Source organism: Gallus gallus, chromosome 3 (genome assembly GCF_016699485.2).
Source record: "Gallus gallus isolate bGalGal1 chromosome 3, bGalGal1.mat.broiler.GRCg7b, whole genome shotgun sequence".
Taxonomy (NCBI): domain Eukaryota; kingdom Metazoa; phylum Chordata; class Aves; order Galliformes; family Phasianidae; genus Gallus; species Gallus gallus.
The window spans coordinates 45,470,118-45,486,102 of record NC_052534.1 but is presented as its reverse complement, the minus strand read 5'-3'; the positions used below and the strand labels follow the sequence as shown (position 1 = coordinate 45,486,102).

General features: G+C 40.4%; 1 protein-coding gene across 1 annotated transcript in view; it reads left to right on the top strand.

Annotated features, from left to right (window-relative positions):
• FNDC1 (fibronectin type III domain containing 1) overlaps positions 1 to 15,716 on the top strand; it is a 66,390-nt gene extending 50,674 nt beyond the window's left edge. The window contains exons 15-20 of the mRNA XM_015284313.3: positions 581 to 689; positions 7,379 to 7,458; positions 9,359 to 9,388; positions 11,366 to 11,527; positions 12,385 to 12,507; positions 13,799 to 15,716. Of these exons, the coding sequence (XP_015139799.2) occupies positions 581 to 689; positions 7,379 to 7,458; positions 9,359 to 9,388; positions 11,366 to 11,527; positions 12,385 to 12,507; positions 13,799 to 13,914 (620 nt within the window). The 3' untranslated portion in view covers positions 13,915 to 15,716. The remainder of the gene's footprint in view (positions 1 to 580; positions 690 to 7,378; positions 7,459 to 9,358; positions 9,389 to 11,365; positions 11,528 to 12,384; positions 12,508 to 13,798) is intronic.
• Positions 15,717 to 15,985: the final 269 nt, after the last annotated feature.

Below are 15,985 nucleotides of genomic sequence, written 5' to 3'. Positions count from 1 at the left end.
TCGGGCTGCACCTGAACTGGCCAAGTGGTGTCTGTCCCACACCACTTCATCCTTCAAAGCTGTAGATCCAGTACCTCACAGGGCACAGTTTGTCTAAAAATAAAAAAATTGGACACCACAGTGTCAAAGTGGAAATACAATTTATATATTATAGAATCACCACAGTTGGAAAAGACCTTCAAGATCATCCAGTCCAACCATCCACTACCTCCACTATTTCCCCACTAAACCACATCGCTTAGCACAACATCTACTCAGTTCTTATGTTTCTTCATAGTCAGTGTGTAACTTAAAGTAGCGGATGGGTTGACTCTGTCATCTTTTTGTCTTCAATATGTTTTAAATTAGTAATTGCATATTGGTACCATTCTGTAATACAGTGCGCTGTCATTGTTGGCTAATGGCAGGAAATTATTTTAGCCTGGGAGGTTCCAGGAGAGATAAGCACTAACTCACAAATTCAAAGATGCTTACATTCCTTCTCATGAAATTTAACTCATGAAATTTAACATGGCACCTAAGGCTTAGGATGCCGCATAGGTTTAAAATCCTCCCAACTTTTTGTCTTTCCTTTTTATAGGCTATCTGGTTTACAGTGCATCCTATGATGACTTTTTAAAAAACAAGTGGTCAACTAGGACTGCAGGTACTACTCATCTGCCAATTGAGAACCTGAAGCCAAACACACGGTAAGGATTTGATCCATGCTTTTCAGTTCTGGGGTACTGGAGAAGGGAAATAAAACAAATCTGATGATTTACAATCGTTTTTTTTTTTCTTGGCCTTAGTATAAATATCTATGCCTGATTTAGATTGTAATCATTCTGTTTGGCAGAAAATTGTTTTGTAAATCTCACGACTGTTTATGTGATGTATCTACCATGTTAATCCTAGAATGGATGACTGTGTGTACAAGTATATGTGTTTGTGCATATAAAAACACTTGCCAATAAGAGAAAATTTCATTTAAAAACTTTGTGTTCTAGTCATATGCATAACTGAATCAAATTCTGTGGGAAGAGTGTATTAAAGTATACTCTTGTTGTAATGTAATGTGGCCATTCTGATATACCAGCATACTCAAAATTTAGTAGCTATGGGGTGGTGGGAAAAGGTGCCGGCTCTCTGTGGCCTGTTTTTGCTGTCTGCTTACATCAGTTGTGCCAGTAGAGGAGGCTTCATGGTATAAAGAGGCCATGACGCTTGCTTGGAAGTCAGCTTGGCAGGAGCTGTATCTCTTCATCTTGCAAAAAATCTCACAGAAATTGCAAAACAAGAATGTGTGCTGTGCATGATGTTGGTATAGTTTACGGTGATTGGGTGGGAAGGGAATGGGCACAGAGGGAATATGTTAAAATCACTGATTTGACAGATACTCAGTGTCTCTCAATCCTGTTCTCTCAAATTCTGAGTCTGAAAGACTTCTGTTGTTGCCGTTTGCTAGATGATGGTTCTTCACCTTATGGTAACTACAGTTTCTTAAGCACTGGTGTCATGTACTGCTCATGTATTTGATAGTGTGGGAGATGCACTGGGATTGAACCTGGGGACTAGCATGCCTCAGTTGATGAGAATGTATAAATCAGACCAGTCATTCCTAGAACAACCACAGCAGCACAGAAGAGAGAAAGAGTGTTCCTTAAAGGATCTTTTTGTTCCAAAATGGTTTATATATGAGGGTTAAAAGCAGTTGAGAGTAAGGTTTTACATCCCACTTGTTTTAACTGCTGTATAACTTCTTATATTATTCAAGGTTCTGGTTAATTGCTGAAATCATAAACCTCAACTTAGAAAACACAGAAGAGCTATCTGAACATACAATTACTTAACTAATTTTGGAAAAGTCAGTACAGTGTAGTATTTGGGTCTCAAAACTGAGTTGGCATATTTTTTCTGACCATGGCACAGTGTTTTTCAGTTTGATTTTGCCCAGCTTTTGTTAGTTCTCTTATTGTAGCTCCCAGGGACAATATTAAGGTGCAAGATTCCTCGTCAGCAATAGAGGAATGCTGAGCAGGAACCAGCTGTGAAATGTACTGTGAAGAGTCTGCAATATCCTTGTTGACTGTTGCAGGAATGTGTTCAAGAAATAAAGGTCTATCTAAATTGCATAAATATGTTGCACCTATATTAAGGATTATTTATCTAGAACTCTTAATCAAGTCTGTATGAGTTGTGCATGGTGCATTAAAGCAGGATTATTTGTACAGCAGAGAACTACAACTAGATGTTCTGCATCTGCTACTGCTCTTATTATAAAATGTCATTGTTATAAAAATATTGAGGAAGGTGTGGGGCACAGTAATGGAATGAATTTTCATAGAAGCAGCAAGGTTTTTGTGTATCCGCAAATCTACTGACTCCTTTGTTAAATACGAAGGTTTTTTCAAAGCAGAGAGATTCGAACAAAATCCATTTGTTATTTCTGAAGAGCAGTGTAATCCACTGGCCTCTGTTGTATACTCTGTGAAAGAAAGAAAGGCGTTGTGTGGGGTCTGTGGTGGAGAAGTAGGGTTCTTTATAACAGAAAATTTGTGTGTATCAGCCAATCTCATTCACATTCTCCACATCCACAGGCTGAATTGACTGCATATTTTTAATCTTAAAAATAACTCCCTAACCATTGGGAAAGAACCCCATCCTAATTAAGAAAACATGGCATGGTATCTGAAGTTGGTCTAAAAATCTGGTGTTTGCCTTAGGAATGCACAGTGTGAGATATCTGATTAAGTCAGATTGCTGTATGCAGATGCTATAGAGTGGTGGTTGTTCCTTGTGGGGTTATTGGTGGTGCAATCTGTGGTGCACAAAGAATACCAGGGTTGGTATCGTGTCAGAAGTCAGCTCCAGTGAAGCCTGGAAGCTGTCAACATGTCCTGAAAAATGTCTGCCTGATGTTCAGGTTTTACAAACAAAACTGAAGTCTAAATTTGGCCCATGCGATAAGCTTTCTTTCGAGAAAGCCTTGCCTAGCCTCCAGTTGAGAAGTGGAACTTTTACCATTTGCAAAACACTGGTCACCTTTGGTGGGTACAGGAGTTGCTTCCTTGTGACAGAGGAATATAGGTGCTAAAATTACTTCAAACCTTAAATCTTTAAAGTGGTAGTCTTGACAATGTCCCTTTCCTAAGCTTAGTTCTCAGCCATCACAGAAGAAGGGCAATGAAAAGGGCTGGAGAGCATCCACTCACCACTAAATCCAGTCTCTTGCAATCACATTATTCTCTTCATAAATATTTCAAACTCTTGAGTACGGCTAGGCTTTTCTCTGCATTTCTGCAGGAAAGCCATGGCAGTGCCTTACCATAGGAATTAGATAGCCCTGTGATTTTGAGCAACCTCTTTAGCTGCTATGTCTTTAAACACTCCCTTTCTACATGGTTTCTATTCCCTTTAGGGCTGTTTTGACCCCAAAATGTCTGCTACCACTTCTAGTGTTGTGCAGAGCGTGTCACAGGAGGTGCTCAGACTCAGGCCTCACAATTGCAAACAGAGCAATTGCGAGACTTTCTGGCTCTGAGGGCCAAATGGGCTGAAAATTTCTGTTTCCTTCCTCTATCTCCATTTAACAAAGCATCAGCCACAAACGGTTGCTCTGTGTCACTAGAGCAGCACGAAAGAGGTAAGATGTGGATGAAGCCCTCTTCTCAAGTAAGCGGTAGACCTGTTGATGCATACCTACCTGATCGCAACCATGCAGGAAACCCCTCTTCCAGCACCACTCTGGTGAATTATTATGTATTTGGTATAAATACTCATGATACATGTGGTGCTGAGCCATTTTCTTATGGAGGCAGCATCCCATGTGGGTCTCCTCCTTGCAGCCAGGTCAGGTGCACGTGCCGATTCCTCCCTACCAGGAGTAGGCCCTGTTCCCCACATTGTCTCTGCACAGCCACCATCACCCTCCTCCAGCACTGAGGGGGTACTGGCAGCCACAGTCCCTTTTACCCCTTGCTGATGTGCAGCTGTGGTGTTGGGGTGGTCCCAGATTGGGCAGAGGGGATGCACATGGTACAGCCTACATCTCCCATCATCTCAGGCTGCTGCTGGTGGGACCTGGGAAGTGATTTGTGAATGATTAATCTTTCTAACAACAGCTGCTTCCCTAACTGTTCTGCTGAGTGATGATCCCCCTTTGTAGCTACAAGTTCCAGCAATTAATTTTCAGCAGGAGGGAGACACTTGAAATTAAGTCATAAAATCATTTTGCTCCAAGTGACAGGTATGGATAGGAATAGTCAAGTAGTCTAAATGAACATAAATATCACACGTTCATTGCTCTGTTACAGTTTATTAAATACCTTCTTTACATGTCAGTAGATGTGGTATATGAAATCTCAAAGGAGGTTTATTTTTAGGAAAAAAAGGTTTCATGTCTGTGTTAAAAACACACAGTATTGTATCTGTTTCAGTGGAGACTCTTACATGCCTATTGGTAACAATTTATTACAAGTCTGGCTGAGCAAAGTGTAATAAAAGCACAATCAACTTCCACACTACAGTTTTTCATCATGTATTTATGTGATGAAGAACAGTTAAGTTATATTGATTTGAGACTTCCTGGCAAATCCATCAACTCTAATGCAAATAAGATCCTCACTAATGAAAATGTCAGACACCTGGCCTAGAAAGGCTTTGGCAAGTTCTTCTTTATTTGTCATGTCTGAGAAATAAATATATCCTGACTTCATTATTTTATTGTTGCACTTAATTCAGCAAGCATTGCATGGTCTATGCTTAAATCACAGGTCAGCAAGTCATGAGTCCTGGCTTTCTTTCTGGCACTATGAAAGTCTTCCTGTATATTTAAGGGCTTAGGAACTAATTTTCCAATTTAGTGAAGAGAAATGTACTCATAACTTCATTGCTGTTTTTCCAGACAGTGATTCAGGCTACCCCAACAATTGTGTATCTCGGATGGGCTTTTTATGTGCACACCTGAGAGTACAGTTGCACTGATTAGTTCGGTAACCAGTTATTGCATTGAGCACTAAATACAAAACTGCATGCTTTTCTCTGCTTAAGTAGATGCATTTTGTGTAGGAGATTCTTGGGTTGCTTTCTCCAATTTAACTGTGGATAATGGCACCAATGTGTCTAATAAAAGTGTTTTCACCCTAATATTAATACACATTAAATAAGGCTATTGAAAGGCTTGCACTTTCTGTCTAGCAAACATTTTCTTCTGCTTTTCCAAAGCAGTAAAACCAAGAGCTGGCTGCTGCATTGCTGCCATTTCAGAGGAAGTACTGCCTGCACCTCATCCTTGTGGTCAGCCTCATGCCACCCAGTGCTCCCTGCCCTGATCACAGAGGTGTGAGTGGTGAAGGAGGTGTGAATGGAGTGTGGCCACTGGTGCAAGTGTCCCTTGGGAACATTGGTAACTTGGGAATTAAAGCAAGCAGTCCTCTGCTTCATGGTCTGGTCTGGGGTACAGGGGCACGCAGGAGGATTTTGCCTCCCTGTCCTTCTCCAGCCACACTGAGCACTCGCAAGCTGTTGTTAGGAAATCAGGGCCAACAGCTGAAACCACAGGAAAGACTTTTGCCAGGATTATGCTAGGAATGATCAAAAAACACAGCCTTGCTAAATTTCACTATTTAATGTGGTTTCATTTTGCCACGGTGTGTATGTCTTTTAAAAGAGAACTGCAAGCCCTTTGTGCGCATTCAGGAATGTTCCTGAATACTCCCACTCCTGCTGCCCACGTACTCCTTGCTAGAAAAAGCAAGGTTCCTGCAGCTGGATGCTGTTGAATTTGCTTGCTGCCTGCTAGCTTGCAAAGCATGAGCATCTTATTCATCACTGAGCCACGTTACACACTTACATTGCAGGGACTATTGCCATTTCTTGTGCACAGAAGTGAAGGAAGCGGAGCGAAGCTTTTGATGTAGATGGTGTCTGTACTTTGTACATAGACTGAGCCTGGTGGCAGAAGCCTCCAGGGGATGGCAGATCACATGTGCTATGAAGCTTTCTGTCTTAGCCCAGTGCACCCCATTGCTGAACCATGCAAGCACAGCAGTGTTGAAGCGTTTCTGTGCAGGATGGAGCTTTGCCACCATGAGCAGGCTGATGTTTTCATGGGGCTTGCTTTCAGACCTGCCACTTGGATGGGACATTGCCCATCAATGCTCGGTGGCACCTATCCCTGTGAGTAAGTGCTTGCCCAATATTGTGGGTCACACAGTGTGGTTTTGAAAACGCCTGCTTTTGGATGAAAAGCTGGCTCTAGGCTGTGTGGATATTACAGAGATTTTTATTTTTATTTTTATTTTTTTACCAATTTATTTACAAGAGTGTAATTGAGCAAGCAAGGGACAAAACGTGCAAGAAAGGGAAATCTAAACACAGGCACTTAAAAAATGTTGCAATGGAAGTTTTTACAGTAATCTTCCATTCTTGTTTGTTTCTGCTGGACTGGATAAAAACATAAAAATAAATGTTGGGGTAGGCAGCAAATACAAAGCATGATGACTGTTGGAAACAAAGTAAAAGATATGCTTACACATTTTTCTCCCTGAGTCAGAATAATAATTTTGTTTCCGTCAGGCAAAGAATGGAGTTCTAGTGGCTAGTCATGTGCTTTAATTTAAGCACATGATTTAAATAATCTCGATGCCTCTAGAGTCTGTGAAGAAAGGTCAAAAGCTTAGCTTCTGATCTTGTATAAATCTGATGCAGTTTTAGTTTTGCAGCTTATACCACTACTTTCCTAGGAACTAATCTGGATAAAGATTCCCAAGGTCAGAATTTATTTCCTTGCAACCTTTTTCTTGTAGCCTACTGCTATTTGTTTTTTCTTATAAACTGGATGTAATTGTGAGGATGATAAAAATAAATGAGAATTACAAAAAGATAAAATTTGTATGTAACAGCCAGCTCATAGCCTGAGTATCCAAGTCCAAGTCTTTTTTATAAAGGGAGATTACAAACAGGAGGGAAACAGACTTTTTACAGAGGTAGATAGTGATAGGACAAGGGGGATAGGTTATAAACTAAAAGAGGGGAAATTTAGGTTAGATATTAGGAAGAAATCCTTTACTCAGAGAGTGGTGAGGGGCTGGAATGGGTTGGCCAGAGAGGTTATGGATGCCCCATCTGTGAAGGCATTCAAGGCCAGGTTGGATGGGGCCCTGGGCAGCCTGATTGGGTGGCTAGCAGTCCTGCCCATGGCAGAAGGTTGGAACTGAATGGTCTTTAGTGTTCCTTCCAACCCAAGCCATTCTACAATTCTATGATACAATAGAAAGGGCACTCAAACTCACTGGAATTGTGTTGGTTTGATTGTCTCCCCATTTTAATATTATTTCTAATTTAGCTATTGCAGTGAAATCAATGGTTTAATCTTATTTTTCTTCTCATTGTGTTTCAGATATTATTTCAAAGTCCAAGCAAAGAACCCCTTTGGTTATGGACCTGTTAGCTCTTCAGTCTCATTTATCACAGAATCTGGTACATTCCGCTTTTTATTTTCATCACAGAACTGAATTCATAATAAGAGATATGGGAGGGCAGTTACTGAAACAAACATGGTAGTAATTGTGATTATCCTGAAATTACTACTTTGAGAGTTTTTTAAAGTTAATTATTTGTTTTCAGTAAAGCTAGGAACGTAATACGCAGTCATAATGGTACTAAGAAAATATAAGTGACATGTAAGTTTCAGGGGAACGGGAAGTTAAATTTAAAATACAAAAGACTACTAATGTTCCAAAATACAGAAGCAAGGGGAAGTTTAATGTCATTGATAGATCGACCAAACATTTGGTAAACTGGTTTCCTAATTGTGAACAGCTGAGAAGTTGGAAGTGGCTGTCTCTGGAAGAAATATAGGAAACAATTGTTCCATCAAATGGGCAAAGTTCTCTGTTCCTTTTCTGACAAAGCATGCTTCTCTTTCACAGGGCTAATAGTGTGCTCAAGAGCAACACCCCCTTCTAAGAATAGTGTCCCAAGGGAGCTATTTTTACCCATTTCTTCTTCCATTGAGCCAAAGGCCAGTGATTCCACTGAAAAATAAAGGGCAAATTATTTTATCTTTACTTGAGCAATAGGCCAGTTGTCTCTTATGAATTTTACCCTTTTGACAACATGGGGTTTATGTGGTCTCTGTATTTGCTCATTTAGCTTCAACCTGTAGTGATCACTTCAGAAAAGCCATTAAGAACCAGGGAAAGTAAGCCTGCACAGAAGGGAGACAAAGGCGCAAGAGAAGTAAATGGTCCTGCATAACAAGTTCAGGGATTTCTTTTTTTTTCAGAGGAGTCAGAGAAGCTCAAATATAAATCCCAAGAGGTCTGGCATTGGGCAAGTACAGCATGCTGTACCTTGTGGGGAGTTCTACTGATTAGCTAACTGCCAGTATGCAGTTCTGAACGCCCAGTTTTTCCAACCAAAATCAGCCCCCTTATGAACTTTATGTAACAAGTTAAGTCCATTGAAGTTAAAGTTTTATTTGCAGCACTGTTCCTGCACTTGTCATGTGGCCAAAAATGGCTTTCCAGCTGGCACAAATGCAAAAGCAGTTGCTAAAACTAAAGCCAAACGGTATAGTTACAGTGATTGAATAGATCAAAAGAGAGAGAAAAACTGCTGGTTCTGAGTGCTGTTTGAGCACAATTGGAAGGTTTGAGCTGATGAGAGTATTCCATAAAGAATGCTATCACGGGATCAAGTAGCTTACTGAAAATACCACATCTTACCCTCAGTAATGTACTGAAGAGAAAAGAAAGCCATTGTTTTCTTTAATCAAACTGTAAAAGCTCCCTGGAGTTTATTTTCCCCATCAGCATATAAGCACCATACTTTTTCTTCAGGTACCCTGTGCTTAATAAGGGCCAGTTAAGAGACAACAGATGTGGCACTGTAATGAACGTGAAGAAGTTCAGTCATTAGATACTGTTGATGTGTTATCCTTATTCCACACCTATTCCATCCTCCTTGTGTTAAGAAAGAATTTCAAGCAAGCGGAAGCTCCTGATGTGTTGGACAGAGCTCCTGGCACTGTCCAGGTGGCTTTTGAAAATCTGCCACTGTGACATGAGGATTTAAAATGATAAATTTCACATGTTAATGAATACCACTAAACAACAGTGCTAAACATGATGAATGTCTGAGAGTAAGGTTTGCATGCAAAAGATAGGTTACCTGTCTCTAGAAGTTAGACCTGTATTTGTTAGTCACACAGCTTAGCTCTGCAAATCAATGAGACATACACCCCGCATTCACAGCATAACTAATGGCTGTTACTCTTAGTCTTTGTTTTCTTGAGAGATACTATACATTTCATATGATAAAACAAGATATGGAATAAAATACTGAGATTCCTTTTGTATTTGTTTCATTCTTCTAGATAATCCCCTCCTTATTGTCAGACCACCTGGTAAGTCTTTTTCCATATTTTTTTTCATTAAGGACATAACATTTGTGAAAAACAGTTAGAATATATATATTAGAAGCATCCCAACAGACAGTTGAATTTGCATTTTTAAGTAGGAGAGGGAAATAGTTCACTGTGCTAGTTTTAGGACCCCGTACTCTTTGAAAAGAAACACATTCCAAGTTTTGTTAGATTATGAGCTTTATTTGGGCCCACCTTCTGCCTGGTATGTCAGCTTTCATTGCTTAGTAAAAAGCACTAAACTGTATTGCTTCTTTGTGTCCTCTAGTTGCCTGAGCATAGCTTGGACAGCATAACCAGTTTTTCCAATCTCTAGCTTTTATGATCATCTGCACTGTTTGTCATACTCTTATAAACAATAAAAAATTCCAGGATTTATAACTGAACTGTATGACAGGGATATGCCATGAAGTTGCTGAGCTTGATTTCTGTTTTCAAGCCTATCACTTTGCATCCTTTGTGGCTTATTGCACATTCAGTGTATAATCAGAAGAGCCTGTATCCTGGTGCTAGGAACAGTGTTGCTGATATGTACCCCCAGGCAGTGCATGCTCTTTTAAGGGAAGCAGGAAAAAGGCCTTCACGGCTTCACGGCTTTACACTCTGTTGGCTTTCCTAAACAGTTTAGATGGTAAGTCCAGGGGCTTTTCAACTACATTGTTCATAAAAACAATGTCCAGCATGTCCCTCCCTCCTATTTTGATTATGCTTGTTAGCTTGCTTTTCTTTCACATGTCCTCCCAGGTGTCTCTGATGATGTACAGATATGCTGTGTCTCTGGGAGCCAGTGTGGGAGGCCTCTAAGAGTAGTGGGCTTCCCATACTCCTGGTCACCTCCAGGTTTTTTTTTGCTGTCAGTTATTTTGTGGGTCTGTTAATGGAAAGGAGATTTTTGGAAGGTAATAGCCTTTTGCACTTGATGCTTTGACTGTACAAAGAGAAAATATTTTCATGTTGCTGCAGTGGTAGGGATAGGTAAACCAAGAAGAAGTCTACCAGAGCAGAGGTTTGGGAAATGTGGGCATGAAGAGCTGAGAATTCAGCTCATAGAGGGCAATTTAAAATTCATCTCTTACAGGAATTTGGAGGTGAGCAAAAGTGATGGGTAAAAGCAGACTATTTACGGCAATAACACTGTATCAAGAAATGGATAATACTTTGTTCTAAAGAGAAATCTATGGCCAAAATCCTGCAATCCTTTCACCATATGACTAAATGCATAAAATCAGTCCAGTTACATTTGTCTTCATACTGGTGGAGTTTTGAGGGTTACTGATCAGTGATTGCTTCTCACCTGCACGTGTCTGCAGGATTTAATTCATGTGCCTAGAGAAAAGGAGGAAGAATGACTAACAGAAATACCTTTGACCTCAAAACAGCACAGTAGAAATAGGGCTCTGCTCTGTAGGTAGAGAGAAGAATGCCAATTACCGCACTGAAAGTTCTTTATCTCATTCTGTATCCATTGGTGCAAGAAACATTTCAATGAGTTGGGATAAAGCAAACATTTAAGCAAGCCAGTAGAATATTTAATCTTTTGTGATATAATTAAACTGTCGCTTCTGCTGCAGTGCTTTGGGCAGAGCTCCCCACGAAAGGACTCACTTGTCTTTTATTGGAACCTCCACTGTTCTGATGTAATGTGAGAAAACAAAATAGAAAAGTAGGTTTCTAATTTCATATTTTTAACGCAATAGCAAGAAAAGACTTTCCTTCACATCACAGGCTGTTAGCCGCCACAGAATTTTTAATATCTGCTTAGCAAAGGAGTTAAGCTTTGTACCTTGTGTTAAAATGCAAATAACTATTTAGGCAGCTTCACTGTCAGAACTACCATCAGGCTTTGTTTAGACAAGAAACTAAGTATCACTGGGTAGAGAAGTCTCTCAATAAAACCAGTGAGAATGTTTACTTAAGACTGATGATGTCTGTCCTTAACGTGGACGTTTTTTCTCCAAGGTGGTGAGCCTATCTGGATTCCATTCACTTTCAAATATGACCCCACCTATTCAGATTGCAGTGGCAAGCAGTATGTGAAGCGAACTTGGTATCGCAAGTTTGTAGGAGTGGTTCTTTGTAACTCCTTAAGGTACAAGATTTACCTCAGTGATGACCTGAAAGGTAGGCACTGAAATTATTTTCCTGCTATGTGATTACTTGATGTTGGCTCTGCCTTCTCACTTTCTTTACTTCTCACTGAGTCTTGTGTGGTTATCTGAGAGTCCTCTCGAGAAGGTCCAGTACGATAGCCAGGCTGCCTCGCCTCTGCATTTTGTTCCTACAATAGCATTAACTTTTAAGCAGAGCTCTTAAGATAGAGGACAGAGAACAGGAGAAAGTTTCACTTGAGAAGTGTATGCACGTTTGTATCCTGAGAGAGACACTGTGCTTTGTCCCTTGAAAGCAGTGCTCTGCTTCCCACATGTCTTCCTGGGAAGATCCATGCCTGTCCCATAGGCAGGTGTTCACTGAATGCACATGGCCAAACAGAGCAATGCGCCCTTGAACTCTCCTGGGCAGATCCAGATGGGAACGGGGGAGGAGAAACTGGTGTCATAGTGGCTGAGTAAGTGGTACTCCCAAGGGTTAACAGTATCTCTGTTATGGATCTGTTTGCTGAGAGATAATGAACGAAACTTTCCCTGTTGTTGATCTGGAGTACTGGGATCATCTCAGTGGCTGCTGTTGTGTTACATGTATTGCAATGAAATTCTCTGTATTCATCACTTTTGGTGCAATGTGTTCATAAACATGTAAAATGGAGAATGTTCCTTACTGAGTTATAAAACGTTTCTCTTTTCCGTAGTTGCTATTTCTGTAATGTGAAAGTAGCATTTTCTCTCCTTTCACCCTCTGTTTGTTCACGGGTGATGTTGCGTTTTAATTATATTTCTTTTACATCTGTTTCCACAGTGGTAGAAGAGCATCCCAAACAAAAATAATGCTGAATCAAATAATGTGTCTCTATTACTCTACAGATACCTTCTATAGCATTGGGGATAGCTGGGGAAGGGGTGAAGACCACTGCCAGTTTGTGGATTCACACCTGGATGGAAGAACAGGACCTCAGTCGTACATTGAAGCCCTGCCCACCATCCGAGGTATGGCAGCGTGGGAGTGGGATGCTGGCCAAGTGCCTGACACTCTGTCTATAGGGTTCAGGGATAGGGAGTATCGCACAGGAAGAAAGAGAAAGAAGGGCATGTAATGCAAGTAATTTACAGGAACAGAGTACAAAAGCAGAAAGAAAGAAATTGCATAGGCTTTTGAAATCTTTTCTTCCCAATTTTGAGACATGCTTTATTGAATCAAAGAGCAGAAACTCTTCCACTTAACACAGTGGACAGCTACAGCTCAACAGACTGCTCTGCAAATGGTTTCTGACCAATTCATTCAGTACAAAACACATAGAAGTGTGTCTAGGTCAGTCTGCAGCACTTTTATTATGGCCTGGTAGAAACTTCTTTCCAAGAAGTTTCTCTCACTTTAAAGGAGCTCCTCTGAGACACTGCTCAACTAACACAGCCGACGGACTGATGTCTTACTCCACAAAAGAAAATCAATCATGAAATTCAGCCAGTCTTTTCAAAAAAATCCGTTGATATAAACAATTCAGCTGGCTTTAATAGTTTCCATGCTATTTGTTGATATTCATGGTGGTGTTATGAGGAAGAAACTGAAGTACTCACTTATGTGTATATGTTCCTGGGAAGTATTGCATTTCTGTGTTCAGAAGGGGAATGGAGAATTGTGTATTACTAGGTCTAGGAGACTGAGATAAAGAGCACACAGAAATTACATTATTGGCACAACATATCAGTGTTTCAGATGTTCCAGTGCACAAGCTATGCAGAGAAGAATGCTGAGCCTCCCCTAACGCATTAAGCAGTTGCATTCTTTCTACAGATGAAGAAGAAGTCAATCAGATGGGGCAGAAAGGGCTTAGCTTCATATTTACTGCATGAGATGATACCTTTTTATTTAGTGAAAAGCTGATGTTGATATTGATAGTCTCTTGAGCCCGATGAGATAATACGATCTGATGGTATTTTTTGCCCTAGAGTACTTCATATATTTAAACTTATCTGCAAACTTCATAAAAGCTGCTGAAATACAGCCACCTTTGGAGTGAAATGCAGAAGCTCTTTGGCAGACCACAGCATTACACAATAGTTGAAAAGATTTTGAACAGTAAAACAGATCAAAACTGTAGGAAATATAAAAGACCAGAGTTAAATCATTCAACAAAAACCTAGGCCAAATACCAGGGCTAACAAATAGCCTTTTGATAAAGCTTGCTAGCGGACAGCTTGTATGCTTTCATTTGGACTGTAGGATTGACTCCCACTGTGCCTGTCACTTTTGTTAGATTCCTGTGTCTTTTCCCAACAGGGTATTACCGCCAGTACCGCCAGGAGCCTGTATCATTTGGACGCATTGGATACACAACTCCCTACTACTATGTGGGCTGGTATGAGTGCGGTGTGCCCATCCCAGGGAAATGGTAGCAGTCTGCTTTTCCATCTTAGGCAGGACAGGCTGACCATGCTTTGCAAATGATTTCTACCAGAGGACTGTGAGCAGCTGAGTCAGAAAAGGAAAAATAACACCACAAATTAAGCAAACCAGTGAAGACCATCTGCTCAAGAAACCCCTGTGAAACCAGACATGGTCCTGCCTTCACGAGCCTAAATCTTTGGTACTGCTTGACTTCCACTTGGAAGCATGGACAGGATCTAGGTTTGGTGTCCTACCTTCCTCCTCTGGGTCATTAAGGCAGAGAGAGGTGGTCGCAACATGCGCGACCTGTGAAAACTAGAACTGTGTTAGCCATGAAAATGTGGAAGTTTCTTATATCTTGCAGGAATGACCTAAGCATGCTGTGCTTGCTGAATGGAATGCTAAACTGTCCCTCATTGCCAGCAGCGGGTGCTGCTAGAGCTCTCCTATGCAGTCATGCCTCGTAGCTGGTCACCCACTAAAAGCAATATATTTTCCTGAAGACTTATCTGTGGGTTGTTGTGGATTCACTCACTGCTGGACTAATCACCGGGTCACAGTGTAAATTCACTTTGATATATATATATATATCTATGTATATCTATATAAATACAGTACTGTACATCTGCAGAAGTACTGCTTAGAGATGCTGAGATTTTCTTGTTCACTAGATAAATATATTTGGAATTTTTATGTAAAAGGTGCTGTTAATTCTTTGAGATACTGCTATGCACAATATATTAACCAAGGAAAGATCTATATTCTTCTTGTGAGTACTCTTGATCTGATATATGAATTATTGATCAAACACCTGTGTCCCATTTCCTTGGCAACCTACAGACTGGATGTTCAAGAGGAATCTACTCCTCTGTCCATATTAGAGTGGCAATGTATATTCCAGAAGAAACACTTATCCAGCAGTTTATCAGCATCAGTTAAACTTTCTGTCCTTTACAGTTGTGGTCATTTAACACCAATAGCTAGCTAAGCTTCACCACACCACTCTCTCATTCTCCCTCCTCAATGATGTGGGGGAGAGAATACAGTGAAAAAATAAGCTTGTAGGTTGAGATAAGGACAGGTTTAATGCAACCTTTCTTCAGTCAATTTTCATCAAATGAGTATGTTATTTATTTCTTTGCTCCTTCCTTACCTTTCACTTCACTTTGTGGAGGCATGGGACAGGTAACTTGCAAATGGGAAACTGCTCTTAAGTTTGGCTTCCAAAAGGAAGCCAAAGCCACCAAGCCTTTAGAAGACTCCAATAGCAGGAGACTCCTCTGACTTTGATCCGTCCTAAGACAAATCAGGATGTACTTCCTTTAAAATACTACCAAAATCTCTTCCATCCAGATCAGAAAGCAAAAGCTGACATGGCTGAAAGCTATAATGATTTTTAGCAGGCATTTGTAGGCTTGTAATAATGTAAGATTTGGGTAGTCCTGGGCAATCTAGAACTAATGGTTTACCAAGTAACTTTTGTAGTCTTGCTATTTTCTTGTAACACCTCAATACCTTTGCTCATATTAGTAAGACTCCACTGTTCTGACAGCCCAGTCTGTCCTTCCAGCTGGTCTCCTTCCAGCTTACATTTAGTATAGAACCAATACCTTTTGAGTTCCTTCCAGTAGTTACTGTAAATTGTACGGGGAGAAGAGGAACTGAAGTGATTAGAGAACATTTTTTTTTTTCATGATGATTTGAGTTTTAACATTTTAATTGTTCTCAGATACTTTTGCTTTCATACAGTGCCAAATATATGGTCTTGAAATATACCTTCTTTCCCTAATAAACCTATGATAAATCGTTCCATTTCTATTCCATCCTTTCTGGTCATCTGTGTCAAGCAACCTGACAATGTGACAAATTGTTCACTTCTTTGAAATCTTCCTTGGGAGAAGAAGAGGTATTGATTTTTTCCAAGGGACTGAACTCAAAGGGTTGTGATCAAAAAGTCCAAATGACAGCTGATTATAGGCACAACCCCTTAGAGGCCAGTACTGGGAGCAGTACTGTCTAATGACATGGATGATGGAAGAAATGCACCATCAGCAAGCTTGCAGCTCATACTAAACTGGG